At 29.8% G+C, this 24,557-nt stretch overlaps 2 protein-coding genes across 4 annotated transcripts; both read left to right on the forward strand.

Annotated features, from left to right (window-relative positions):
- The first annotated feature begins 603 nt into the window (after positions 1 to 603).
- On the forward strand, positions 604 to 13,762 carry LOC138182987 (putative inorganic phosphate cotransporter). 3 transcript variants are annotated; one of them, XM_069119480.1, is made up of 8 exons: positions 604 to 748; positions 4,113 to 4,264; positions 6,103 to 6,403; positions 8,755 to 9,011; positions 10,031 to 10,180; positions 11,100 to 11,474; positions 11,571 to 11,783; positions 11,933 to 13,762. In XM_069119480.1, exons 1-7 carry the CDS (start codon positions 694 to 696, stop codon positions 11,733 to 11,735), a joined length of 1,455 nt encoding a protein of 484 aa, XP_068975581.1. In that variant the 5' UTR covers positions 604 to 693; the 3' UTR covers positions 11,736 to 11,783; positions 11,933 to 13,762. The 3 variants fall into 3 exon arrangements, with proteins under 3 accessions (XP_068975581.1, XP_068975582.1, XP_068975583.1); XM_069119481.1 differs by having other exon boundaries at positions 615 to 748; positions 4,113 to 4,249; XM_069119482.1 differs by lacking the exon at positions 4,113 to 4,264 and having other exon boundaries at positions 645 to 748.
- Positions 13,763 to 15,190: 1,428 nt separating this feature from the next.
- LOC138183023 (putative inorganic phosphate cotransporter) lies at positions 15,191 to 24,500 on the forward strand. Its single transcript, XM_069119540.1, has 7 exons — positions 15,191 to 15,361; positions 17,475 to 17,608; positions 18,227 to 18,527; positions 19,299 to 19,537; positions 19,766 to 19,915; positions 21,942 to 22,319; positions 24,273 to 24,500. The coding sequence occupies exons 1-7, from the start codon at positions 15,280 to 15,282 to the stop codon at positions 24,498 to 24,500; spliced, it is 1,512 nt and encodes a 503-aa protein (XP_068975641.1). The 5' UTR covers positions 15,191 to 15,279.
- The last annotated feature ends 57 nt before the right edge of the window (positions 24,501 to 24,557 follow it).

The raw sequence follows: 24,557 nt of genomic DNA on the forward strand, positions 1-24,557 counted from the left end.
ATTTTATGTAAAATATTATTATATTAATATTAATATTATATTAATTATAATAAAAACTGCCGTTTTTTGTATTGAAGATGATAAGGTAATGTTTTATATAAATTGAAATAATCAAGTATAATTTAAAGAAATTAAACATCTGAAGAATAAATGAAAATGTATCAAATATTTTTGAAATAACATAATAATAATGTAAATAACAATGTCATTTTGTATAGTATTAGGGTATACTGACATAATGAAAATTATTTTATTAATATGCGTCATATTACTAAAATAAAAGAGTAGTTCATTGACTTGTATATTGTTATCTATTTTATTTGTTTTTGAAGAGGAACACATTAATTCTTGTTGTATTAGTTTATCATTAATTAGTACTTCGAAGAAAAATGGCATTTTCTAAATTCTTTAATCAGTATAATGCTGTGATTGTTATCACCTGCCAAGTGTAAGAGACTAATTGATAATTATCTTTACATTTGTTCATTGAAACACGTTCAATGTTCTTTCGAAGTCTGGTGAAGCAAACATTGTAAACTAATTGCAAAGAAGTGGGATAGAAGTGTAAGGAAAAGGAGAGGCTGCATGTCAGTGGGCGGGGAGTAGACATGTATGATATAAGTATGGTGAATAATCATCTAGTAAGATTAGAATTTGAACAGTCTGTGTTTGATAGTACCAGAAATTACAGCTATGGAGAACGAGGAACCTGCAGAAAATACAGAAAAAGGGTCAACGACAATTTGTGGTAAATATATATAGTTTTGATTTACAGCCGAACCTTGAGATATTTCTAATGTTTGGACAATTACGAATTATAATATTTTTAAAGAGTACATTTAATAATGCCTAATTTCAATGATACTTTATCAATTCATGTTATGGAATAACAATTCAAGTCGTAAATAATATTTAATATCGTTACTTGCATAAGATCGGTAATCAAATACCCTTTAAACAGAACTTTTTTAAAACTCGACCAAATGATTTGAGTTTTTTTGAGAAGTAAACGGATTAGTTTACTAGATGACGTGTAAAATACTTTTAAAAAATTTGCAGTTCTTATCTGAGTTTGTAATGAAAATCGGAAAGAAATGAAACAATATGTTTTGTAGATTTATGTCAGTTATACACACGTTGAAAATTTCATCGAAATTGCTTAACGTTTTTATGAGTTATAAACGATTAAGAGTGAAAAACCCAGTGTTTCACGATTTTCGGTCTAAAATCTAAAGATTCTTACATCTTTCGATACCTGTCGCTTGTTTCTGTCTTAATCGTTCCGTATTTAATAATTTTGATATAATTTTCAGCATATGTATCTAGAATATATATAATAAATAAATAAATATATATACACATACATGACTGACATAAATCTTCAAAACGTGTTGAAAATTAAAATTCTCATAACGAGCGTAGATAAGAAAGTCGTAAAAAGCGACCTTTACTTTTTTTCACGATTCCGATCAATAGCAATTTTTTTTTTAAAGCAAGTCATTTGGTCCACTTTTAAAAAAGTTATTCTGTTTTAAAAAGTGTTTGATTAGTTACGCGAGTAACTGTATTTCATTAACTTAATAATTATTCTGATATCGATAGTTTGTAATTTCGTGTATATAGTTTAGTGTTTTGTAATAGAATAAATATGTTTAGCGATAAAAGCGGTGGTGATGACAAAACTAAAATATTCCATATATTTTAAAATTAATTGCTAGTTGAATGGAATTTTTGCGTTAAATAAATAATATCATCTAGTTACATAAATTTCATTTCTTTCATTTCAAATCTTTTTATATATGCGCCAATAGCTTTTGACTAAACAGCTATTTTTAAAGGAAGCGCCTTAAATCTATTTACTCTGAATTTACATTTTTCGTACTTTATTTGCCGTTTCCAGACAGTTGTAGCTAGTAGATTAGTAAGAACAAAGGGATAGAGATCTAATTTTATCGTTTACAGTTTACAAAATGATCTACGAAATGTTCACCATTTAAATAATCTTAGAAAAAAACTAGAATTAAATTTTTTTTACATATTATAGATATATAGTCGTAAAAAAATAGCTTGAAATAATCTTTATCAACAAAATTTTATATGTACAGAAAACGGTCGGTACATTCAATGTTAAATATCTGTTTTATCTATGACGTTTTTTATGTAATTTAAGCGTTTATCAATTCTTTTATTAATCTTGTTTTTTTAACAACTGATATTATCGTTTAAGTTTTTCATGTTTGGATGAGATTAGAGAAATCAGAGAGATTAGTGAGACCAGTATGCATCAACAATATTACGATTTTTTTATTGTTTATTTCTTTTATGATTAAATCGACATCTTCTTGTTACACACAACATATTTAGTTTCTTAAGACTATACACCTATATATAAGTCTATTACCAAGTAAATCGAGCAGGAATTTGTAGGATATAAGCGACTTTTTAATCACTTATAGTAAATCAAGCTTATACTATTGAATTAAATTTTTATATATATACGTCGATTATATTATACCGCATAAAATCGTTTGAATTAAATCTTAAATACACATGTATATACATATAATCGTTACTTAAGAATATTTCTTACTGTTTTCGTTAAGATGAAGTGATAAAATTATTTTTGATTATCTGCCCTAAAACATACAATACAGAAAGTTTAACATAAAGATAACAAATGAAATTAATATTTGAATGAAAATTTGTATTCTGAATCTGCATTCTTCAATCCTGTAAATGGTTTTCAATGGTGGACGTGTAAAGTATAGTGTAAAATATTGCCAAATTATTAAATTACCATAGAAAATCTGTAATAATGTATGGATAGGAGCGGTTACTAAATACGTATTATCGTGCTGCAGCACGAAATAAAATATTTCGGAAATCGTTGATATTGTAACTTTTGCTTTCCGTTGTTATTTCTTCGTGACTCACTGCCAGATACGGCCACAGCAATTGAAAATCGCTTCTAGGCTAAAGGAAACCCTATCACTGTTCAATGTATACTATAGTCGTTATTATCGTTAATATCTTCCCTCACATTCTCACTAATCTTTTCTTTGTTCAAGATATTTTGTTTTGTGCTGTAGTCAGTGTCGCGCGTCTCACTCGCTATCTTTGATGTGAATATTTAAAAAGTTCTTTTTTATTCGTTGTATTAATGTAATTCGAATCATAATTTAATACGCGAGTATATCAATCCTTAAATATGAATTTCGACAATTCTCGGTTAAGAAGACAGCTATGTTCTACGCGATCTTTTGAGGAAAAAATTTAAATTAAAACACTGAAAAGGGCTACTTCTAATTTGACTATCGTTCAGACAACCAAAGAAAGAAAAGGTGATTTATATACAATACCAGGGTTATCGATATGTTTGTAGCTAAAAAACATCGTCGAGCTGATTTAATAATAATTTGAGACTGTTTATGGTTACATGTGCATGTAGTACGTGTAAAATCAAGACCAGTAGTAAGTATAAAATCCACGAGCCGTCACTGTGTATAACATAATAAATGTAAAAAATTAATCTTTTCATACAGATATGTATGATGTATGAAGTCAATTTTATTAGAAATATTATATCTACGCAATTAGGAATATCGATTACGCATTTGAGGATGGTTTTGTTTTACGTTTATAAAATAACAGATTAGTAATACGATAATAACACATGTTTTATGAACTTACTTATGTATCAATTATTTGTTACAAAAACAGGTGTTTGTAATAAATAGCATAAAAAATAGCTGTGATAGTTTCAAGTTATCAAGCTTTGATATCATTAATTCCAGTTAGATCAAAGATAGAGAGATTTATCTTTTACTATAGTGAAGGAGATACATGTCATATGTACGATGTACTTATGTACCTATGTACAATATGTACATGCAGCCTATAAAACGAATATATGTGATTTAATTTTTTAATTTCGAATTAATTAACTGCGCTGAGCGTTCCGATCTGTCGAGTCCAAAAGACGATTCTCCTTTGTTTAGACTGCATCCAAGAAATCATGGATATAACAAAATAAACATAAATTTTCGAAACATACATATATATATAGATATATTATCTATAATCTTAGAACATACAATATTGAATTTTTGCAGGTGGACTCGGCGTCAGACACCTGCAAGTTTTTTTACAGTTTTTTGGAATGGTAATTGGATATTGTCTTCGAGTGAGCATGTCGGTAGCTATTGTTGCAATGACACAGAATAATCAAAGCATTGATCATGCATTCGAGGTAAATTATGTATGTGTACGTGGCTATAGAATTTGTATTAAGTTTATAAAGTTAGTAAAGTTAGGATCTTGTGATAGTTATTACACAGTAGTGTATAAAATATGTTATAATTGCACTTTATAAAATATTCATTTATTCTAAAATTTAGTATCCTTTTAGAACCATGATTGGAAGTAGTCTATTTTGTTTAAGGCAGACTTTTGTTAAGATAATCGGCATTATTGCCACACGATTAACGTTGAATTTACGAAGAGCGAAGAGTTTATGAAATCCAAATACGTTTCCTTACTAGTTATATAAATCTGATAAGAGTAATCTCTTACATAAACGAATGTTTAAAGAATATCGAGAGTATTGAGAATATTGAGAATATTGAAAACTTGTATCTGAATGTTGATATGTATTAGATATATTTTATAAAATACTTGGATCTTATTTAAATCTGAGCAATACGTGCCGATAATATAATTTATTCTAAGTATTTAGTTATATTACTTTAAAATCTTATATCATTCAGTCATAAAAGGAAGAATACGCGTTTATATTATACATATTCCTTTAGTCTTGTGCAACGTTAAAACGTGATCTTTGTGATGATCACACAAAAAATATCGTTGTTGAAAAATATATAGAAACAGTGAGTAGATATAGAAAGCAGTTGTGTAAACAATATCTTATAATTATTTGATCGATTTGATTAAAATTTTCCAAATTTTTCATACAAAATAAATATCAGTAATTTTTACAATAATCAGTGAGTCATGAAAATAAATATAATATTTATACTATAATAAATACAATTTGCTATAATTATTTTTATGGCATTAGAAAAATATCGAGATAAATTCAGTAGCCTTCGGACTGCTATTCGTTCGTACATTATATAACATTATAAACGTCCTAGATGTACATATATAGCATAGAATGAATCACTTAATCCGTTATAAAATACTTTCTTGAAAAGAATTACATGAGATATAACGTAATGATGTTGTTTTTTGAAAAGGGAAACAAGAAGAGTCCAGCAAATCATACGTCTATATTAAATGAGCTTATACATACGTATATACATGTATATGGTTCCGGCTGTATATAATCTCAAAAAGTAATAAAATGTCTAATACAAATCATACATAGGATACTATTATGCAACGATAAATTCTCCAAGAAATTGAAGATTTAATAACACCCTTTGTATTATATTATTAAATAAGCATAATAAATATAGAGTGAACGAGTTTTGCTGAAAATAAGTTTTATATTTTATGTAGTCTTTTTTTCTGTATGTAATCTTAAATTCAAGATAGATGCAAAATGTGTTTTAAATCCTTTACAATCTTAGCGTTTTTCTTTTGAAATTAAAGCAAACTTAAATTAAGAAAAATACAATATTCGTTCCTTTTCTCGAACTTTTTTTTGCAAAGTTTTCTTATTTATGCCCTTATGTTTCGCAACGAAAATATATGGCCGGTGAAGGTGAGAGCCGATTAAAACAAAACTGGATAAAAGAAGACTCCTCTTTATATGTCCTCTTTGTATGTAGAATGATTTACGCAGTACAATATACTGTTTCTGTTGCTCGTCAAACAAATTGTATCTTTATCATGTAATAGAATTAACGTTATCTTCCTAGTAGTGAAAACGATATACTATGTATATATAATAAAAATTGAAATTCTATAATTAAGATTAGCATAATATAATACTAATTGTACTAATTATAAGTCAATTAGTTTTCCAAGGCATCGTTATTCTATCTTTCAAATTGGAATTACGCGCATATTTTATAACGTTAATTTTATTTCATACCATTGTTGTAAAACGATTGTTTCATGTTCGACTGTTGTAATTAGGTCTACAATTGGACATCGACGGAGCAGTCACTGATCCTCTCTTCTTTCTTCTGGGGCTACACGATAATGCAAATACCAAGTGGCTACATAGCTACAGTATGGAGCGCACAAAAATTACTCAGTATTGGAGTACTGCTTTGCGGAATCTTAAACATTTTGACACCGACCGTTGCTCATTATGGGAGTTACATTGGTGTTTGTATTTGTAGAGTAGGCATGGGACTGTGTCAGAGTTGTCTTTTACCGTGTATACAGACTCTGCTTTCTAAGTGGGCACCGCCATCCGAACGAGCACGACTTGGTGAGAACTGTTTTATTGATATCTTTCACAGAACTATCAGACAGACTACCACATCTTAAGTAAGGATAATTGCGAATTTGTTATGCATATAATATTACTTGGACGTGATATAATTTGGTCTATCGAAAATTTGACTCGCGGGTTATTTAGGAATTTGGTACTTGCATATAGAACACTATATGTATATACCATCTGTTGACTCTAATCTTTTAGTATATACGAGCAGTATAGTGCAACATTTTATGTATCAATCAATAGATTCGTTGAAAACAATTTCACGCTTGCATTGCCGATTGCCTACTGTCGGCTGGTACTACTTCAGCCGCTCCATAACCCTTGTTTACACAATATTTATTTACACGATATTAAAAATGGTTGTCTCTCTCATCGATGGATTTAGAATTTTGAATTTTGGATTATATAAAAATGTGTCCGCTTACTTCAGAATGAAGCGTAATCGTAACATAAATTGTATCAAAGTTTTTTGCGAATATCACCTAGAAACTATAGCCGAACAGCGGTAACGTGTATAGGAAACAGATATTCAAAATGTTGATCTTGACAACATATTTTAAGGTCATTGAAATTGACGAAGTGTGCCCTTTTCTGTATAATTACCAGGAATTTTTATGAATTACAGATAGTTGATACGTATGTGTTGTGCATCCTAACCATTGAAATGTCAGCTATAAAAAAGCGAATTAAGTAGGATCGAGTAAGCGGAGGTAAGAAAAAATGAAGAATAGTAGAACTTTCCGATTAATAAAAGCAATAAATAGCGAATATACAGGGTGTCTCAGATTTTTAATAACACCAAGTTGCGGTAGAAGATTTTGCGAATAAGAATTAAATGAAAATGTCATATAAATATAAACTGGCAAATACTTTATACTTGTTAAGAAGGTATTTGGAAAAACGAACATTAATTTTGAAATTATTCTGTGACTCTTAAATTCAACAAATATTATTGGATTGAATATAATATAGTATAGATTATCCTAGTTACGCGAAACATTTTGTATATCGCATATGACCTAGAATGTGTCATTACATTGATCGATTCTATCGCGTAAGCTTATTTTGTGTCAGTCGAAGGTTCCTGACCTTCCTATATTTCCTTAATCAACTATGCTGTAATACGCATACTACACACTAAAGAACAAGTGATGAAGGATAATCCTTGAATACTCAATACATATCCTTGAATGGTCAATGTTCATGACCTCTATTTTGACACGTGCAATAAATATATAATTGGCCGTATACGTCCAGAATTCGAATTGTTAACCTTCTTTATGTAATACATTTTTAAGATACCTGTATAATAACTTTAATAATTATTCGGTTATTTTGCTTTTAATCTTTCTATTACTGCTGATTCAACATTTTTATAATGACATTGTTTCGTATTTTTATCTAAGTTTGCAGTATTTATTAATTTATAAACTCGTCAAATTGTACCGATTCGTGCTAAATAATGCTATCCTAATCCAGTTAATATTCATCAAAATAGTTGTAAAATTCGCAATCTACCACTTACTATACGATACAAAAATGTTTTATCTTTTTTCAATTTTCGTTATTACAGAGAAAGAAATACATCGTATGCCATGATAGATGATCATTTTTAAAACGCGTTGCCCTTGATTATATTATTAGTGTATGTTACTTATTGGAAATAACTCAGAAAGTGTTTTCAAGTGAATTACTCCTGATAGCACAATCGCAAGGTTATTAGATTAAATTTGAACTTTACTACTCTATACTTTACGATATTTGTTTACAAAAATACGGAACATTGAGGAAGCGCTATAAACATGCGGATTTCTAATATTACGTACTTCTCGTTTAAAATCATTTACATTGATCGATATTGGTGTACAATATTAATTTATTTAATTTAACTAACTTAACATAGAAAAATACTTGCTTTTTTAATCGACAATCCTTAAATAAACAAACTTGTCGATAATATTCCCATTCAATGTCCTCGACACAGATAAATTTTTATTTGAACCGATTTAACGACGCTCATAAAATACCTGATTTGTACTTGTTTGCACAGAATTGTTCAAATTTAATATTGGCGATAAACTAAAAGTCAAATTTAGTTATATCGTTGAAGTCTAACGAACACATCGTATTATACATGTTTAGATCCGTATTAAGGAAAATAATTTAAAGTAAATTATTAATCCTCTAATTTTTTCTTAAATTTCGCTGTGCATTTTCTAGTACGAACAATCCAATAAACATTTTATTATAAGTCGTATTTTGTCAAGTACGTTGTTGCTATTAACTGAAATTCCACATTTATGTATATCATAATATAGTAGGTATATTTATTTTAGGTACGCTTGCTTACGCTGGGGCACAATTTGGGACCGTGATTTGTTTTCCAATTTCTGGAGAATTAGCAGCTTCAAGTGTTGGCTGGCCATCTATCTTTTATACGTTTGGTGTTTTAGCAATAATTTGGGCCATTGTATTTTTCATTTTTGGTTCAGACAGTCCTTCTAAGCACTCGGGGATATCGGTGAAAGAAAGGCGATATATAGAAGATAGCTTAAAAACTCCTGGGGATAAAGAAAAATCAGATAACAAAACGGTAAAAATATTTTCTTCCCAGTGATACTTATATTTTCTAACGACATTGTTTGTACTTTTCCTTCTTACGTCTAGTAGATATATATCCTGTTTTACATTTTATTTCTCTCTATAATAAAATCGAAAGGTTTACCTTGCTGTACGTAGGTACTTTCCCTTTATCGTGCGTATAATACTCGAAACATATTTCAAGAGAATTATAGATTTAACGTCATCAGTATTGACAAGTCATTTTTTAATTTACAGATTAGTATAACGTTTGCATTAGATTTTCCACATGAATAAACTTTCCTCTTATATTTGTGAATGTTATTTCAATGACGCATATATATGTTTCAGTGACATATATTATCCTACGTTAGGACATTAATATATATTAATACTACGTCACTACGTACTCTAAACATTATTAGGTGTCCATGTAACATGATGCTGTGAGGAAAACGATGCAATGAAACAATACAATGATTACCCAACATGTATCTGGAAATCATATTTTATGATATAATCTACTAGATGTAAACACATATACATGTATGTATATGTATACATACACCCGTATATATCAATCGATCAATTGAAAACTTTCCTTTCGTTAACATAAAAACCATAAAACATAATATGCATTTGCAAAATTATTTAGACATCAACGTTATCGTATGATCTATGAATATGTACATATTTTTGGCGGAAATGTCCATTAGAAGAAAAATCTGTGATAAAGTTAATACGTTGTATTGTCGTATGTAAGCGACGATAAACGATGCATAGACACTAAAATAAATGTCATTTTTATAAAAACACTACCTATGTTTTGTGCAATTTTGCTTTGAAAGTACACATGTATATACCGATTAAAAATTTATTTTTTAAACATCAAACAGTAGAATAATTAGTCAATTCGCATATTTATTTTATCAAATATAACATATTTTAAGCTATTTTATCGAACATGGACATTAATATTATAAATTATGGATCATTGATGTATATTTTATGTATGTTTGTGATTCTCCAAAGGCGTTGAAAACACCATGGAAAGCTATATTCACCTCAGTACCGGTGTGGGCTCTTATAATTGTACATTGTGGACAAAATTGGGGCTTTTGGACTCTTATCACGGAACTACCAATTTACATGAACAATATTTTAGAATTTAAGTTGGAGGAGGTGCGTAATAATATAATACTTTAATAAATAAAATTATCTACTAAAATCTTAATTTTTTGAGGATTTTTTAAGAATTTAATTAGAAATTAATTCTTAAAAAATTAATTTTATTTTTTCAAAACTGTTTTATCGCTACTTAAACCTTTCGAACAAATATTAAACACTGAAACATTAAAATTGAAATTTGACATGTATGCCACATCGCAAAATAGAACGATCTTTCTATTATGTAAAAACCGTGTTATGGCAAAACTGTGTTGTGTACCATACAAGGGTTTCTTCCAATTTTCTTACATGTGTTGTAGAAATGTCGTATTGTACGAACGGTCTTTTAAAATTTTGCAATTGTGTTACGCATGCAAACTCACTGTAGTAGGATTAACGGTAAGATTATCAGTATTTTCTTCATTTTCTTCACTGTCTTCTTCGGGAATAATTCATTACGTTTAGGGAAATTATCAATCGAATGTCAATTGAAATTTGGTTCATTTTCTTCAAGATATTGTTCAGCGTACACATACATGACTGTAATTTTTATTTCATTTAACGATAATAGTTAATAGATAAATAGTATGCTCAATTTTTCGCTGCTACTGATTGCTGTTAGCTTTTTTTTCTGATAATCACACACATAAAGGTCGATAACATCTTCGGTAGTAAATTATACACTACATCATGAACAATCGTATCGAGATAAGAATACTCATGTTGATAAATATTCCTCACTATGCCCTATTGTGTTATCGAAGTTTACGATGTTCTTGAATTCTTTTTAATTTACGACATCACGTGAAGTAAACTTTCGATATTATGTATTTGCCATATGATTGGTAAAATTATAAAACATTTTCGTAACGTATCGTTGATATTTAACAGAATGTGAAATTGTTACATTAAAATAGATATCTCGATTTTTCAGAATGGTTGGGTATCGGCGCTCCCTTATTTAACGATGTGGATACTAAGCTTTCCAACATGCTGGTTAGCTGATTATGCTTTAAAGAAGAATATCTCAAGAGGAGTAATTCGAAAAGTTTGCAATACGATTGCACACTGGGGACCAGCGATAGCTTTGATTTGCCTTGGTACGATGTCGGTGCACGATGCCACCGTGGCTACAACTATCCTTGTGATAGCTGTAGGTTTAAATGCTGGATCTCTATCCGGATTTCAAATTAATCATATCGACATAAGTCCAAATTTCGCTGGCACGTTGATGTCCATTACAAATTGTATAGCATCTATAATTGCAATAATCGCACCAATAGTCTGCGGCATAATCGCAAACGACGAGGTAGTTAAGTCGAAGCAATTTTATCTTAACTGTGACATTTTTCACCGATAACTACGTATGCTAATTTAATTTTTTTCTTAATTTGTTTCTTTGCAGAAAGATGTGACCCAGTGGAATATAGTATTCTACTTGTCTGCTGCTATTTATATTCTAGGAAATTTAATTTTTATTATTTTTGGCAGTACTGAAATTCAACCATGGAACAGTCCTGAAATTACGAATATCAAAGGACAAAGCGAGAAAGAATTAACAGTTATATGAATATGCAGAAATATCTGCGTTATGTTCCGTTAGCGTCGCAAGCGCCATGTACGTTTTCAAAATGTTTTTTCAAATAAAATTTGAACCGTATGTGGTTTCTCTGTAATATCATATACGTGTACAAATTGGATCTAAGTAATTTCTATATATGTAATTCGATACATCTAACCAATGACTAACTACTTTTATTATTCCAGATTTAGAGGAACGATCAATTTTAAAATCCAAGAATTCTTGAAACTGTTTCCTATATTTTCACATTCATAAAGTTTCTTTTCAAACAATTAATATGTTAAACAATCTCTTGAGTCTAGGTGGAATACAAAATGTATTTAATCTTCCGCAAATATTAAATTTATGATTCGTGCCGATTGCGACCAATGATTTACAGTAAATATATTCTTCTTCAACATGGCTGATAATCGACAATGTGATATATGTATTTATATTGGTAAATACCAAAAAAGTAATTATACGTAATTTTAAGTGTAAGGGATAGACAATATCCCTTTGTGCAGAAACGATTTAGAATGTTTAGACAACAGAACGGCTAAGATAATGAAAAAGAGGCTGTGCTTTACAAAACTAAGTATACATGTATATATAGATGATTAGCGTCGATAATATACTGTTCGTTTCCATATTCGTAAGGTACAAGATTGCTTTTGCTATATTCTAGTCTTGAGTCAAATCTTCCATCAAACAGTTTCATGAGACCAATTTTTATTTAGGTCTGAGATTAAAAAAAGAATTTAACATGTAACATATCAAAATTTAGAATAGCTTGAATGGAAGAGGTAACGTGAAGCCTTTAATAAAATATTAGGTTATCTCATAAATATAGGTATCCTTCTTTATGACATGTTAAATAAACATCAATATCATATTTACTATGTTAAACAAACATCAATATCTTACTTACATTTATTCTTTGAAACAGAGTCGTTCTCTTGATCTAAATAAAATATCTAACATGTACAGAATGATATTTTTTTATTTAAGGGGACTCGTAACCAAAAAATGTAAAAAAAATCTTTTTTTTATTACAGATTCGTAATATACGTATAGATATTTCTGCAGGTTGTGTTAAAATATAGTGCAATTTTGTACACTAGAAATAAGGTTAAAGAAAAAGTGGGAAAAAATCTATATTCTTTTAATGAATTTCTACTCCATAAGCAGGATCATCTTTCTCCTGTTCTTGGAATATATATTCCAATTTTCTTTTTCTTGACTGCTGATAAATTTTTGTTATTTTTCTTCCTGCGTTTCTTATCCTAGTTCCATCTAATTATTGCATAATTTTTGTACATTTTGCTGGTTCTAGGCAAAGTTTCTCAACAAATGAATTATCGTCGCTTATCAGAAAAACATTTTTCTCTTAATCATATTTTTAGTACTGATTCTTACGAAGGTAATGAACGTATTGAATGACGGAATTTCGAAAATAACGTCTACATTCGAAGAACAAAAATGATAATTTATCAGTTTTTAAACGATATACTAAAAATCATGTAACCTTTTTGCTAAAAGGTATATAAAGAACCGAGTATTCGATTCATTTAGAACTATTAGCAATTAAATTTATTAATGTATTAAAAATAACAGAGTACGTGATTCAAATTTCATTGGTATTACTACATTAATTTCAGAGAAAATGTTTCATAAAATTGTACAGTTTTCTATATGAATAGTTCGATTGCGAGCCCCCTTAATTAAAACTACATATTACACGAATTCAAATAAAGAAATGCAATAAATATCGGAAATATTTATAATGTCAGTAGCACTTTTTCAAGTTTCAAATGATATTGAAAAAGAAATTTGAATTTTAGCAATAATACTACTTCGTTACTTAGAATCAATTGGCAGTGTGATATTTTTTTAGTAAATTATGTATGTAATTATCTAACGTTGTATATTGTGTACAATATAAAAGAAGTTGTAGCTATGTGATTTTTAGAAATTATTGTACTTTAATAATGTATCTAAAATGAAAATGAAAATAAAAAGATATAGGTAAAACTGTTCAAACAACACAATTTATTTATACAATAATGCGCGCACGTGTGCACAAACACAAATTTTACATATTTTTGCAAAAAATAAAATAATTATTAGATACAAACTAATGTAACGATTTACATGATATCTACTAAACTATCCTTTGTTATTACATATATTTATTTTTACGTACAATGTATCGTAGAATCTAATTTTATATGCATACTATTATAGCTATTGTTTCTTAAGTAGATTCTAGTATCTGAGATTAATTTATTTTGCAATTATAATTTATTCTTAAAACAATTTTTTAACTATTTTTTTAATTCCTGAGGTAAAGCATCTTTTTTATCGAATTTTCTTTTCGTATGATATTTAGAAGATTTAAATTGACGTATTTACTAAAAGCAAAAAGATATTTATAAGTTAAACAAAATGAAGTCTTACTTATTCTAACAGAATCTCATCTTAATTTATTATTAATATTCGCTTATAAATAAGTCGTTCAATTAGTTTACTATTTAAAAATGCTTAGAACGATGGGTCGTTGCACTTTCATGAAAAACAGTCATTCGTGAGATATGGATATAATTATAGGAGTAAAGATAAAACTTTAACGAGCTAACAATTGAGAAGTTTCTCCCTGGTTGGTGAAATATGACGAACAGTTGAAAGCTTTTCCAATTGGATAATTAAATGTATTACGTTAAATTTAAACAATCAATGTATAAGTATATCGAATGAAACGAAATCTGTTGGTAATCATAATGTAATTATAACTGAAATACTGTTTGCTTCATCGAAAATAATAAAAGATTCGGAATATAAATTTGGAGGTAAGTGAATGGGTTTGAAAATAACGCGTTAATAGCTAGACATCAGTAGGAAATATAACATTTAGATATAACGGAATACGACTTGTCTACTATTTGTTTATTACGGTCGTCCAGTCTTATTAAATTTTCGATATAAGTATGCATGTAAGTTATTATGTAGGTCTTGCAAGATTTTGCACAGTCATTAAGGATTTATCAATTCGAGAAGTGAAATCGCACCGATTTCTATCGAAGGTTTGACAATGGAATTATAAATTATCTTAATCTTCAACTGGAGTGTATTTCTCTTCTAACATAGAGTATATGTAATATTCAGTCTGTTTTTGTCTGGTTTGTATATTGTATTTAAAAAATCGCTAATATAATTATGTATATCAAAATTTTAGATACACGCGCGTAGTGTTTGATACACTATATATTAGTCTTATGTAATACTATTCCAAAGTATTATTGTATTTTATAACAACATATGTATTCGTCTGGTTTTCCAATTAGATAAGGGAGAAAAGTGATAATGTACTATTGTGTGTACGCATGCAGAACGTGCAACTTGAAAAATAAGAGTGGGAGAAACTCTTTTCGGTGTAGGACTATAAAGCCACGATCAACCGATTGATGGATCGTAGTGTCTTTTTTGCGATTTACTTCGGAACTCGACCCTACCTAACAAATCGTGTGTACGCTTCAGTATTTTTATTAACAATATGATGCATTCCCATGCAACGAAAAGGGTCTCTATCATTTCTATTTCGGGGCGGATGCAGATACCGGCATCCAAACCAAGAGGTATTTAACTAAAATCTAAAACCAAACTTATTTTACTATATAAGTATGTATATCTCGTTTCATATTAATTTTATTCGTTTCAATTTCCAAGTGTCTCTCTTCTCAGTTTACCAACATGAAGAACGGCAATATCTGATCAAATTAGCGTCATTGACGAAACAAACATGATCTTTTCATAAATAAATCTTAGATAGGTTTTAAAATATATAATATCATTTATAATAGAGTGATTTATTTCTAATAATGATTTTCTTTCATACATACGTTTTAGACAATGTTCGTTTACGCTTTTTATTATTAGGTACGTCTGGTACTCTCAATAGAAACTACGAAAGAAATAGATTTGATAATGGAATTGTTCATTCTAGAAGATAAAATTGAAGTATGGAAAGCAATATCTGATTTTGATTTAGTGACATTGATCAAAGATAAATTTTATTTATCACGACTTGTGCGAAGATTGGTGACGTTTGTCCTCATTTAAAATCGTGCTTCTCACGTGTTTGGATTCTCCCACTCGTGCAATGATTTTTTATATTTAATATCATATTCTTACCATCTTTTCAAACCTTTTTTCTGGGCTTCTCTGTCTTTAAAATGGTCAATAAATTCATTTATTTTAAGTGTTCCATTAAAGTTGTAACGAATATTAGTATTTTTATCATATTACTACATACATTAATGATAATTAATATACCTATATACATATTATGTACATATGTATTCGTATAGAAATATCTTTTCTTGGTAAAATCTACTTGACGGTATACATTAAATATTCGTTTAATTGCGAAAATGCTTAAGAACACAATGTATTTCGTTCAACGTGCATAGCATAAATACGTGACGAATCGCTTTGAATTCCAAGACATGACGCCAACAGTTCGTCAATGTCAGATTTCCCGCGATGTCCTAGAAATATGGAATAAACGAATCGCTCATCCGCATTCTCTGCATTATATCCGCATTGCATTGCATCTGCATTCTATATGTAAATATAGAGAATGCAACAAGTTACTTCAAACCGGTTGATAATTATCGTTCAAGGGTTTTAACAGAACTTTAAACTAGTAACATTTAATCCTACGATAACATGCTATCGAACAGCTACCAACGAAACTTATAAACGGATAATAGGAAGATAAATCGGATTAAAAGATTAATGTTATTTATGAAATAGCAATCGTATCCGTTCGTTAGTTTTGATTTAATCGAAACCTTGAAAGGAAGGCAAGAGAAAAAAAGAATGTGCAAATAATATGTAACAATAAGTATGTATTACCTAAGTTCTATTTTCTATAGTCACGTTATTCACGTTATTTAAATTATACTTTCTTCTATTATTTCTTTAAGAGTCCTTAAATAAAATATTACGTATTTAAAAGTATGAATTTGCATAAAATAAGAGTGATAATGTATCACGAAAAAATAGCTCGTTCTTTCGGGAGAACAAAATGAAACTATTTGAGAATGAAATAAAAAACAAAAAGAATTTTGCGATTACAATCTTATGTTTCAAGTGCAATCACGTCTGCGACGGTGAACCACGTGAGAAGCACGTGTAAATGAATACTATTCATAAGCGGATACATCTATGAAATTTTATTTTGCTTTAAGCACGATTTTACAATACCTAACAAATATGTAAATAAAACAAAATAATATCTATAAAATGAGTAGTATGACATAATCACAACTACCATAGAATGAATGATCTACAAAGAATTATCGCTTTCTAAAAGTTTTTGTTACAGCTATCGAAATAATAAGGTTTAACTAACCTTGTAAGTAAAATAACAATTGATTTTCCTATGAGTTCTATAGTAGCATTAGCAACCAATTTCAAATACAGGATTTTCTAAAAACGTGTTTCATGAATACTTATTTCTTAATTAATATCTTTACTTGAAACGGATGACACAGCACTTTTTTCCAACCTAACGGTATATCCTTTTTAAATGATAAACACTTTATTTATTTATTTATTATAAATATAGCATTTAAAGTTCATAGTAAAATTGACATTATACTCTCTATAACTATACATGTATATCGCGTACGCCGATCATTTGTTTCTTACCACTAATGAAACTCTTTAATTTATAATTTACAGCACGATACGGATGTAGACACACACAGAGTCTTCTAATGGCACTGGGCTTTCTCTGTTGTTATGCTATTAGGGTTACTACATCAGTGACGTTAGAAGCAATGACTAATGCCAAATCTGCAAATCCTGCTTTCCAAGTATGACTATTTTCCCATCTTTCGATCTGCTTACTAATTATTTATCTGTTGACCATTTTGTAAAATGGATTTATATACAGAAAGCAATATCGATTCGTAGAAAATTAACACCTGCAGTTAACGGTGTATTTATTTAGATGGCTATTATATATTTTGAATGTCAAAATACGTAATAGTTACAACGAATAAATCACATTGTCAGATTAGTATCTGTGATTTTATATGTCCATCGTAATTATAAAATGTACAAATATGTATAAAACGTTACAAATGATTCAAATATACTTTGTATTGTACATCGACTAATTACTTGAATTTAATTATTGATTGTACATATTCTATACGTAATTTATATGTAAACGGGAGCTAAATTCCGCGCGTCCGATGTGTGTATGTGTATGTATAGAAGGAATTTAGCGCGCGTTTACGTACACATTATGTATATATGTATTTAAATCGAATCGCTTTCTGTACATATACATATATAGCACAAATTCTCAAGTAAAATAAAAAATATTAATTTTGACAAAATATTACAATAATACTTGTTAAAAGTAGAAGCTACGAAACAATTTACTTCTAGGTTATTTTCTACTGTTTTCATCCTTTTCATTGAAGGAATTTCCATGGAGCGCCGCCACTAAGGATATAATTCAGAGTTCTTTCTTCTGGGGATATGTGTGCACGCAAATTATTGGTAGCATAGTGGCACAAAATTGGGGAGCTCATAAACTTTTCTCACTGGCGCAATTCGCATGTGGTTTGGTAACACTTTTAATTCCCGTACTTGCCGAGTACTGTGGATGGGAAGCGATTTGTGTTACTAGAGTAATCGCCGGTTTATTTCAAGGCACTGTTCTACCGTGTCTTCACACATTACTTTCGAAATGGGCGCCTATGGACGAAAGAGGAAGAATCTGTAAGTATTTAATGTTTATATGATTTAATGAATAAAAATTTTGATCATCGAGGCAGATTATGAATATTGATACGCAATGATCATTTAAAATGTTGTTTCGATTCCAACAATACGAATTAAATTAGGTTATTAAGCCTCTATATCTGTGAGCAATTTCCACACGAAAAATCATCAAAAGGCTGTTCTTTGACTCTTCTGGTTTTCGAACCATTGTTAAGCTAATCGATAATCAAAGTAATTTTATAGAATCATTTGACAACGATAAGAATTTTTTCAAGAAATTGTATCAGTCATCGCAGTTCATTGTATCTAGACAACAGTTAACATCCATTCATGATTTCTACATATAACGATCTCTTTTAATTATCTTAGAAATCATTAAGTTTAATATTTCATTTCAGTTACTCGACTGTCTTTGATAAATTATTTTCTGTACATGAGCGTATATATGTATCTTTACCTACAGTACGTATCTTTTGTACATATATAAATTACGTGCGTTTCGTTTTAATAATTGGTGTAAAATTTCAATAAAATAATGTTATTAAAAATTATACAAATGACAATTACTTATGATATCACTGAAAATGATTTTCTATATTTCATTTTTGACAATCAGTATGTTAAAGTGGATGACAAAATTAAACAGATGATAATTTTATAAGTGAAAATAAATTAAGAACATAGACTATACAATTATTTTTAGCAATCGAACGCTTACACCAGTAATTATCAAAAGTATCTGACATATTTATTGCACGCAATATTTAGCGACCTTCGTTTATGCCGGGGGCTGGATTGGAAACGTACTTTGTTTATGGAGTACTGGACAACTGTCAGCTTCTCGTTTGGGATGGCCTAGCTGTTATTATGTTTGGGGTTGTATAGCAATTGTTTCCAGTATTCTGTTCTTTTTCATCGGTAAAGAATCACCGGCTGAACATCCAAGTATACCACAAGATGAAAAAGAATACATTGAAAATAGTCTTGGAATGATAGAAACAGAAGAGGTAAGAATGATTGTTCCTCGTCCTTTCTGGTTAAACTTTCCTAATCTAAATATAGATACTAGGTATCTAAATTTATAGTATTTCATATTAAATATAAAAAACGACATAAACATTGTGATTGCAAAACACGTTATAATTTCAGTGTTAAAATTTCTCATCACATTTTATAAAGAATAAAGAAACAAGCAGAAACGTTTAAATTATAACAAAATTGTAATATTTTTCTAGAAATTACCAACTCCTTGGATTAAAATATTAACCAGTATTCCAATGTGGGCACTATTGGTTACACAGTCTGCTCACACTTGGGGCTTCTGGATGCTTTTAACAAAAATTCCTTCGTACATTGGATCAGTCTTTGATACCGATATACAAAACGTAAGTAACAGATAAAATACATCCTTTGACATATTCGTGTTAATTTGCATGTAACGCGTATATTGACAAGTTTATCCGATTGTTTAGCATCCTTACATTAACCTAATTATTTCCTATTTTTACCAGATCTCTTTCAACTTATCTTAAATAAAATTGTCGATATCAGAATTTGAAATAAGATATTAATATAATGTAACAAAACTCGTGATAATGTTTCTTTTCGAAGAATATAACATCAGTCTTTTCACGCAATTGAAGAGTCCAGAAGAAAAATAATTCTAATAAAAATAAATAATAATAATAAAAAGAAATTTAAATATTTGCTACCATATATTAGAAATTAGGGAGAGCTATTAAATTGCATTACTATACTATATGTATATACATATAGTATATGTATATGTATAATGTATATATGCAGGAAGTTCGACTACTATTTCTACATAATTTAAGGGATGATTTTTGACGTCGAAATAAGACGAGAATCAAGAATAAAAAAATTGCGTTTTCGGCTTTGCTTTTTAGTTATTGACAATTACAAATCGACCAAAATATTCCTGCACGCGAGTAAACCTCCTTACACGAACGAAAGGTGGTCAGTCTAAGCAGCGGAGCGCATAGTGATCTTTAATCCGAACGACACGTGAGCGACAGCTTATCTCACGTAAGTCGTAGAGAAGAAAACCATGGTATTCAGAGACGTAAATAATCTCGCGCAACATTTCGCAAAAGAAATGGTAGATTGAACATTAAACTTGCTTACTCGTCGAAATCTATAAGAGCATATTGAAAACCGCCCTATGAAATTTCCAAGTAAAGAGGATTAATGTTTTGTCTAATCTTTTGCCTCCGCGAGTGTTCACAGTAGATTGTCCCGGCCACGAGTGTTCACAAAAGATACAAACAAATTACAATAGATGTTCCATATGTCCTCCGTTTTCTTCTAAACAGAGCCTGACTCTTAAAATTTTGACGTATTATGTCTTCGTGTGTCCCCAGTAGTAAAAGCCGAGAGGATTTAAATCTGGGGACCGAGCAGGCCAAAGCACAGGTCCTCCTCAACCGATCCACCTGTTTCCAAAACAATTGTTTAAATGCCCTTGCATTAAGTTGGTAGAATATGGTGATGCGTTCGATTTTCCCACTTATCCATTTGCAAAGATTTTTCTTTTTGAATTTTCTTGAATACATTTTACAGGATTTAACGTACCGCTATTCCGCAATAGTTGGTCTATTTTGCAAAATATCTTTGTGCTGGATATAGTCCCATTGGAATATTTTTCGGCGTATAAACTTCGCGCTTTTGTATTATTGCCGTCCGCCGCAAGATAGCAAAAGTGTATGTTCGAAAGTTCTTCAAATGTATACATATTGTAATAAATATGGCTACAGTATAAATACTGCTACACTGCATACACATAACACTCATTACGCGCACAGTACACACACCAAGTGCACTGTATACATAATACACTCAAATGACATTCTAACCTAATATTTTCAGTTCTTTGAAAGTTCCTCGTTGACTGTCAGAATAACAGAACGATCTTCAAACTTTACATAGAGATTTATTAGAGATTGCCATTGAAAAAGTAGACTTACGTTTACCAGATGAGTTTCGAAAATATCTCAATTCTTCAAGCCTTATTGTCTTTAGTTTTTATGAATGTAACGTGTTTTAGAAGAAAACTCTAACATAGAAAAGAAGCGCAACTATCGCATTTATTATTTATTTTGAAGCAAACATGGTGACTATATTCGTGGAATAATATGAAATATTAATTTGATATTTTGTAGCATCTGTTAAGAAACCGAATATGTTTTTCGATAAATATTCACTTTTCATTACAAAATGTCGTATGAACATCAAATTATATATATATATACATATATAACGGAAAGAAAACAGCGGACACGATACAATATCCTTTCCTTTGGACTCTTCAATTGGAGATCCACAGCTATTTACTTTCATAAATACTCGAACAAAAGTTTAAAACTAAATATTTATTTTGATCTATTTTAGAATGGTCTATGGAGTGCACTACCATATCTCACAGCATGGATTTTTAGTTTCCCAATTAGCTATATTTCGGATGTCCTGATTAAACGAGATGTTTTAACCGTACAAGCATCAAGAAAAATTTGTAATACGATCGGTGAATGGATCCCAGCAATTACATTAATCGGTCTTGGATATGTTACTAAGGAAGAACCTGGAATAGCAAGAGCACTTTTAATATTCGCTGTTGCTAGTAATGTTGCTATTTATTGTGGACATAATGTCAATCATATGGATCTTAGTCCAAACTTCGCTGGTCCTTTGATGGGTATTACGAATACCGTGGCAAATATTTGTAGCATTTTGGCTCCGTTAATTGCCAGTATCATCGTTAAACATCCGGTATGTATAATAATAATTCTTTATTATTTCTAAAATAATTTACTTTTCTCTATGCAGTTAGATTATACTATTATTGCTGACTTTTCCTGGCATTCTCTTGAAATTCAGGCAGTTAGAACAAATACAGCTAATGAACAGTCTGAGTTGAATAACATTTTAGATATGCTTTATTAAGAGAAAATAGAAATCATAAAAATTTGATCTTTTGTAAGTCGAATTAATACTCATGTCGTCGTGTGTTTGCATCCCTTCTTTTTTCGTCGTTATTTTTATTTACCATATATTATATACAGTATACGTATTATTACTTACATAATATGTACACTTATAACAGTTAATTAAACGGTAATTGGGTTGATCGTTCCAACCCGTATACAAGCTAGAAAAATTTTTTAAAAAGGATTGTACTTTGCAGCTTTTGTTGGTAAATCGATATTTCAAATGTCGTCAAAAGATAAATTCCTTAACTTTACCATGATAGGATACGAGTAGAATTTTGACGTTCTATACTAACAAGAGTACGATTCCAATTGATCGACTTCAATTTTAATGAACGTTTGCAAGTTGATAGTATACTTGATAATATATAGTTGATAGTATATATATACTTTCTACATACAGAGTGGGGCATACAAATCGGAATACCTAAATATCTCCGTTACTTAATGATCATATAGAAAAACTCCACAGGACAAAAGGGAGGACAACTTGGAAAGGCACATGTAATGGTAGATAACGTTGGTAATTATCGACATCTCAATTATCGTACTGATTTCGATAATTTTTAGATATATTTTAGGAATCAGCATTTTGAACAACTTTTTTCTATACATATAACCGCCATTTAGTTACTGAAATATTTGCAAAAAATTATCGGTATCACCATAGTGGATTTTGCTTACTATTGAACGATCATGAAAGGGTATGCCTCACGACTGCCGGATAAAATGACGCCTAATCCAAACCTATATAAACTATAAACAAAAAATAAGAATTAAGTTTGCTTGAGGTGTCATTTTTTATCTGGCCGCCATGAAGCGGCAAACAATCAATAGCAACGGGTGCCCTGTCACGGACGCTTGATTATAGGCAAAATTCATTATAGCGATATCAACAGTTTCTTGTGAATATTTGGCAAACGAAGGGCCGAGCCACGGTTACATATATAGGCAGAACAGTTCAAAATGTTGATCTCTACAATGTATCTAAAAATTATCGAAATCGGTAAGATGAGTGATATGTCGATAAGTACCACTAAAAAAGATGATGACGATCTTGAAATCTCATTAAAAAAATTACTTTCAGACAATATTTTCCGAAACTGTAGAAAAGCTGCCTACCCTCAAATTCGGATAATTTTTCAATATAGTTATAGAAATTGATATTTTGAACAACTTTTTTCCATATATATAAAGGGTCTGGTCACTTATTTTCCGAGATGTTCGCGTAAAGCTATCGGTCTATGGTAGCGTATGCATAAGTTTGGTTACCGGCCGCTGATCGCTATCTTCTGTTTATAAACGAAAGTCGGACGAATCTAAAGACCCTGCGCATAGCTGCATATGCGAGGCTACAGGAGTTTGTTGTAACTTACAACTACGTGAATATTATCATTGTATTGGTTTTAGGCCCCGATTCTCATTTATACTAATAACTTGCAAAAGCTCGTTAACACCAAAGTCAACTAATTGGAATATTTCTCTTGCATTCTTCTTTGCTATTGCTTAACTATATCATAATGATTTGAGAGACTAAACTGAGGTTGCAAAATGGGAAGAATGCAAACTTGTCACAGGTTCCTTAATTATTAATATTTTATGTCGCATACTCACAAACGTTTTTATATTAATGATTCATTAATGTACTTTAATTATTTAAGATATTATGTGAAAAAGCAAATGATCTAAATGGCGGGCAGAATTTATTAATCTTTTATTATTTTTCAATCTTCAGAATAGTGTTGAGGAATGGAGAAATATGTTCTTTTTAACATCCATAATATATTTTCTTGGAAATTTCACTTTTATTGTGTTTGGTACATCTAAAATTCAAGAATGGAATGACCCTGTAAAGGAGAAAAAGGATATCTCTATGAGTCCTGCAACTGAATCATCGATGGAAAAGGGATATGCACAAAGAGAAAATGATACTGAAAAGATGGATCTAGGAAAAGAGTCGTAATATTGCTCTGATACTGAAGAATATAACATTATTCATAAAATGTATTGTAAATATTGT

Source organism: Bombus flavifrons, chromosome 9 (assembly GCF_040668555.2).
Source record: "Bombus flavifrons isolate JBK064 chromosome 9, iyBomFlav1_principal, whole genome shotgun sequence".
NCBI lineage: Eukaryota > Metazoa > Arthropoda > Insecta > Hymenoptera > Apidae > Bombus > Bombus flavifrons.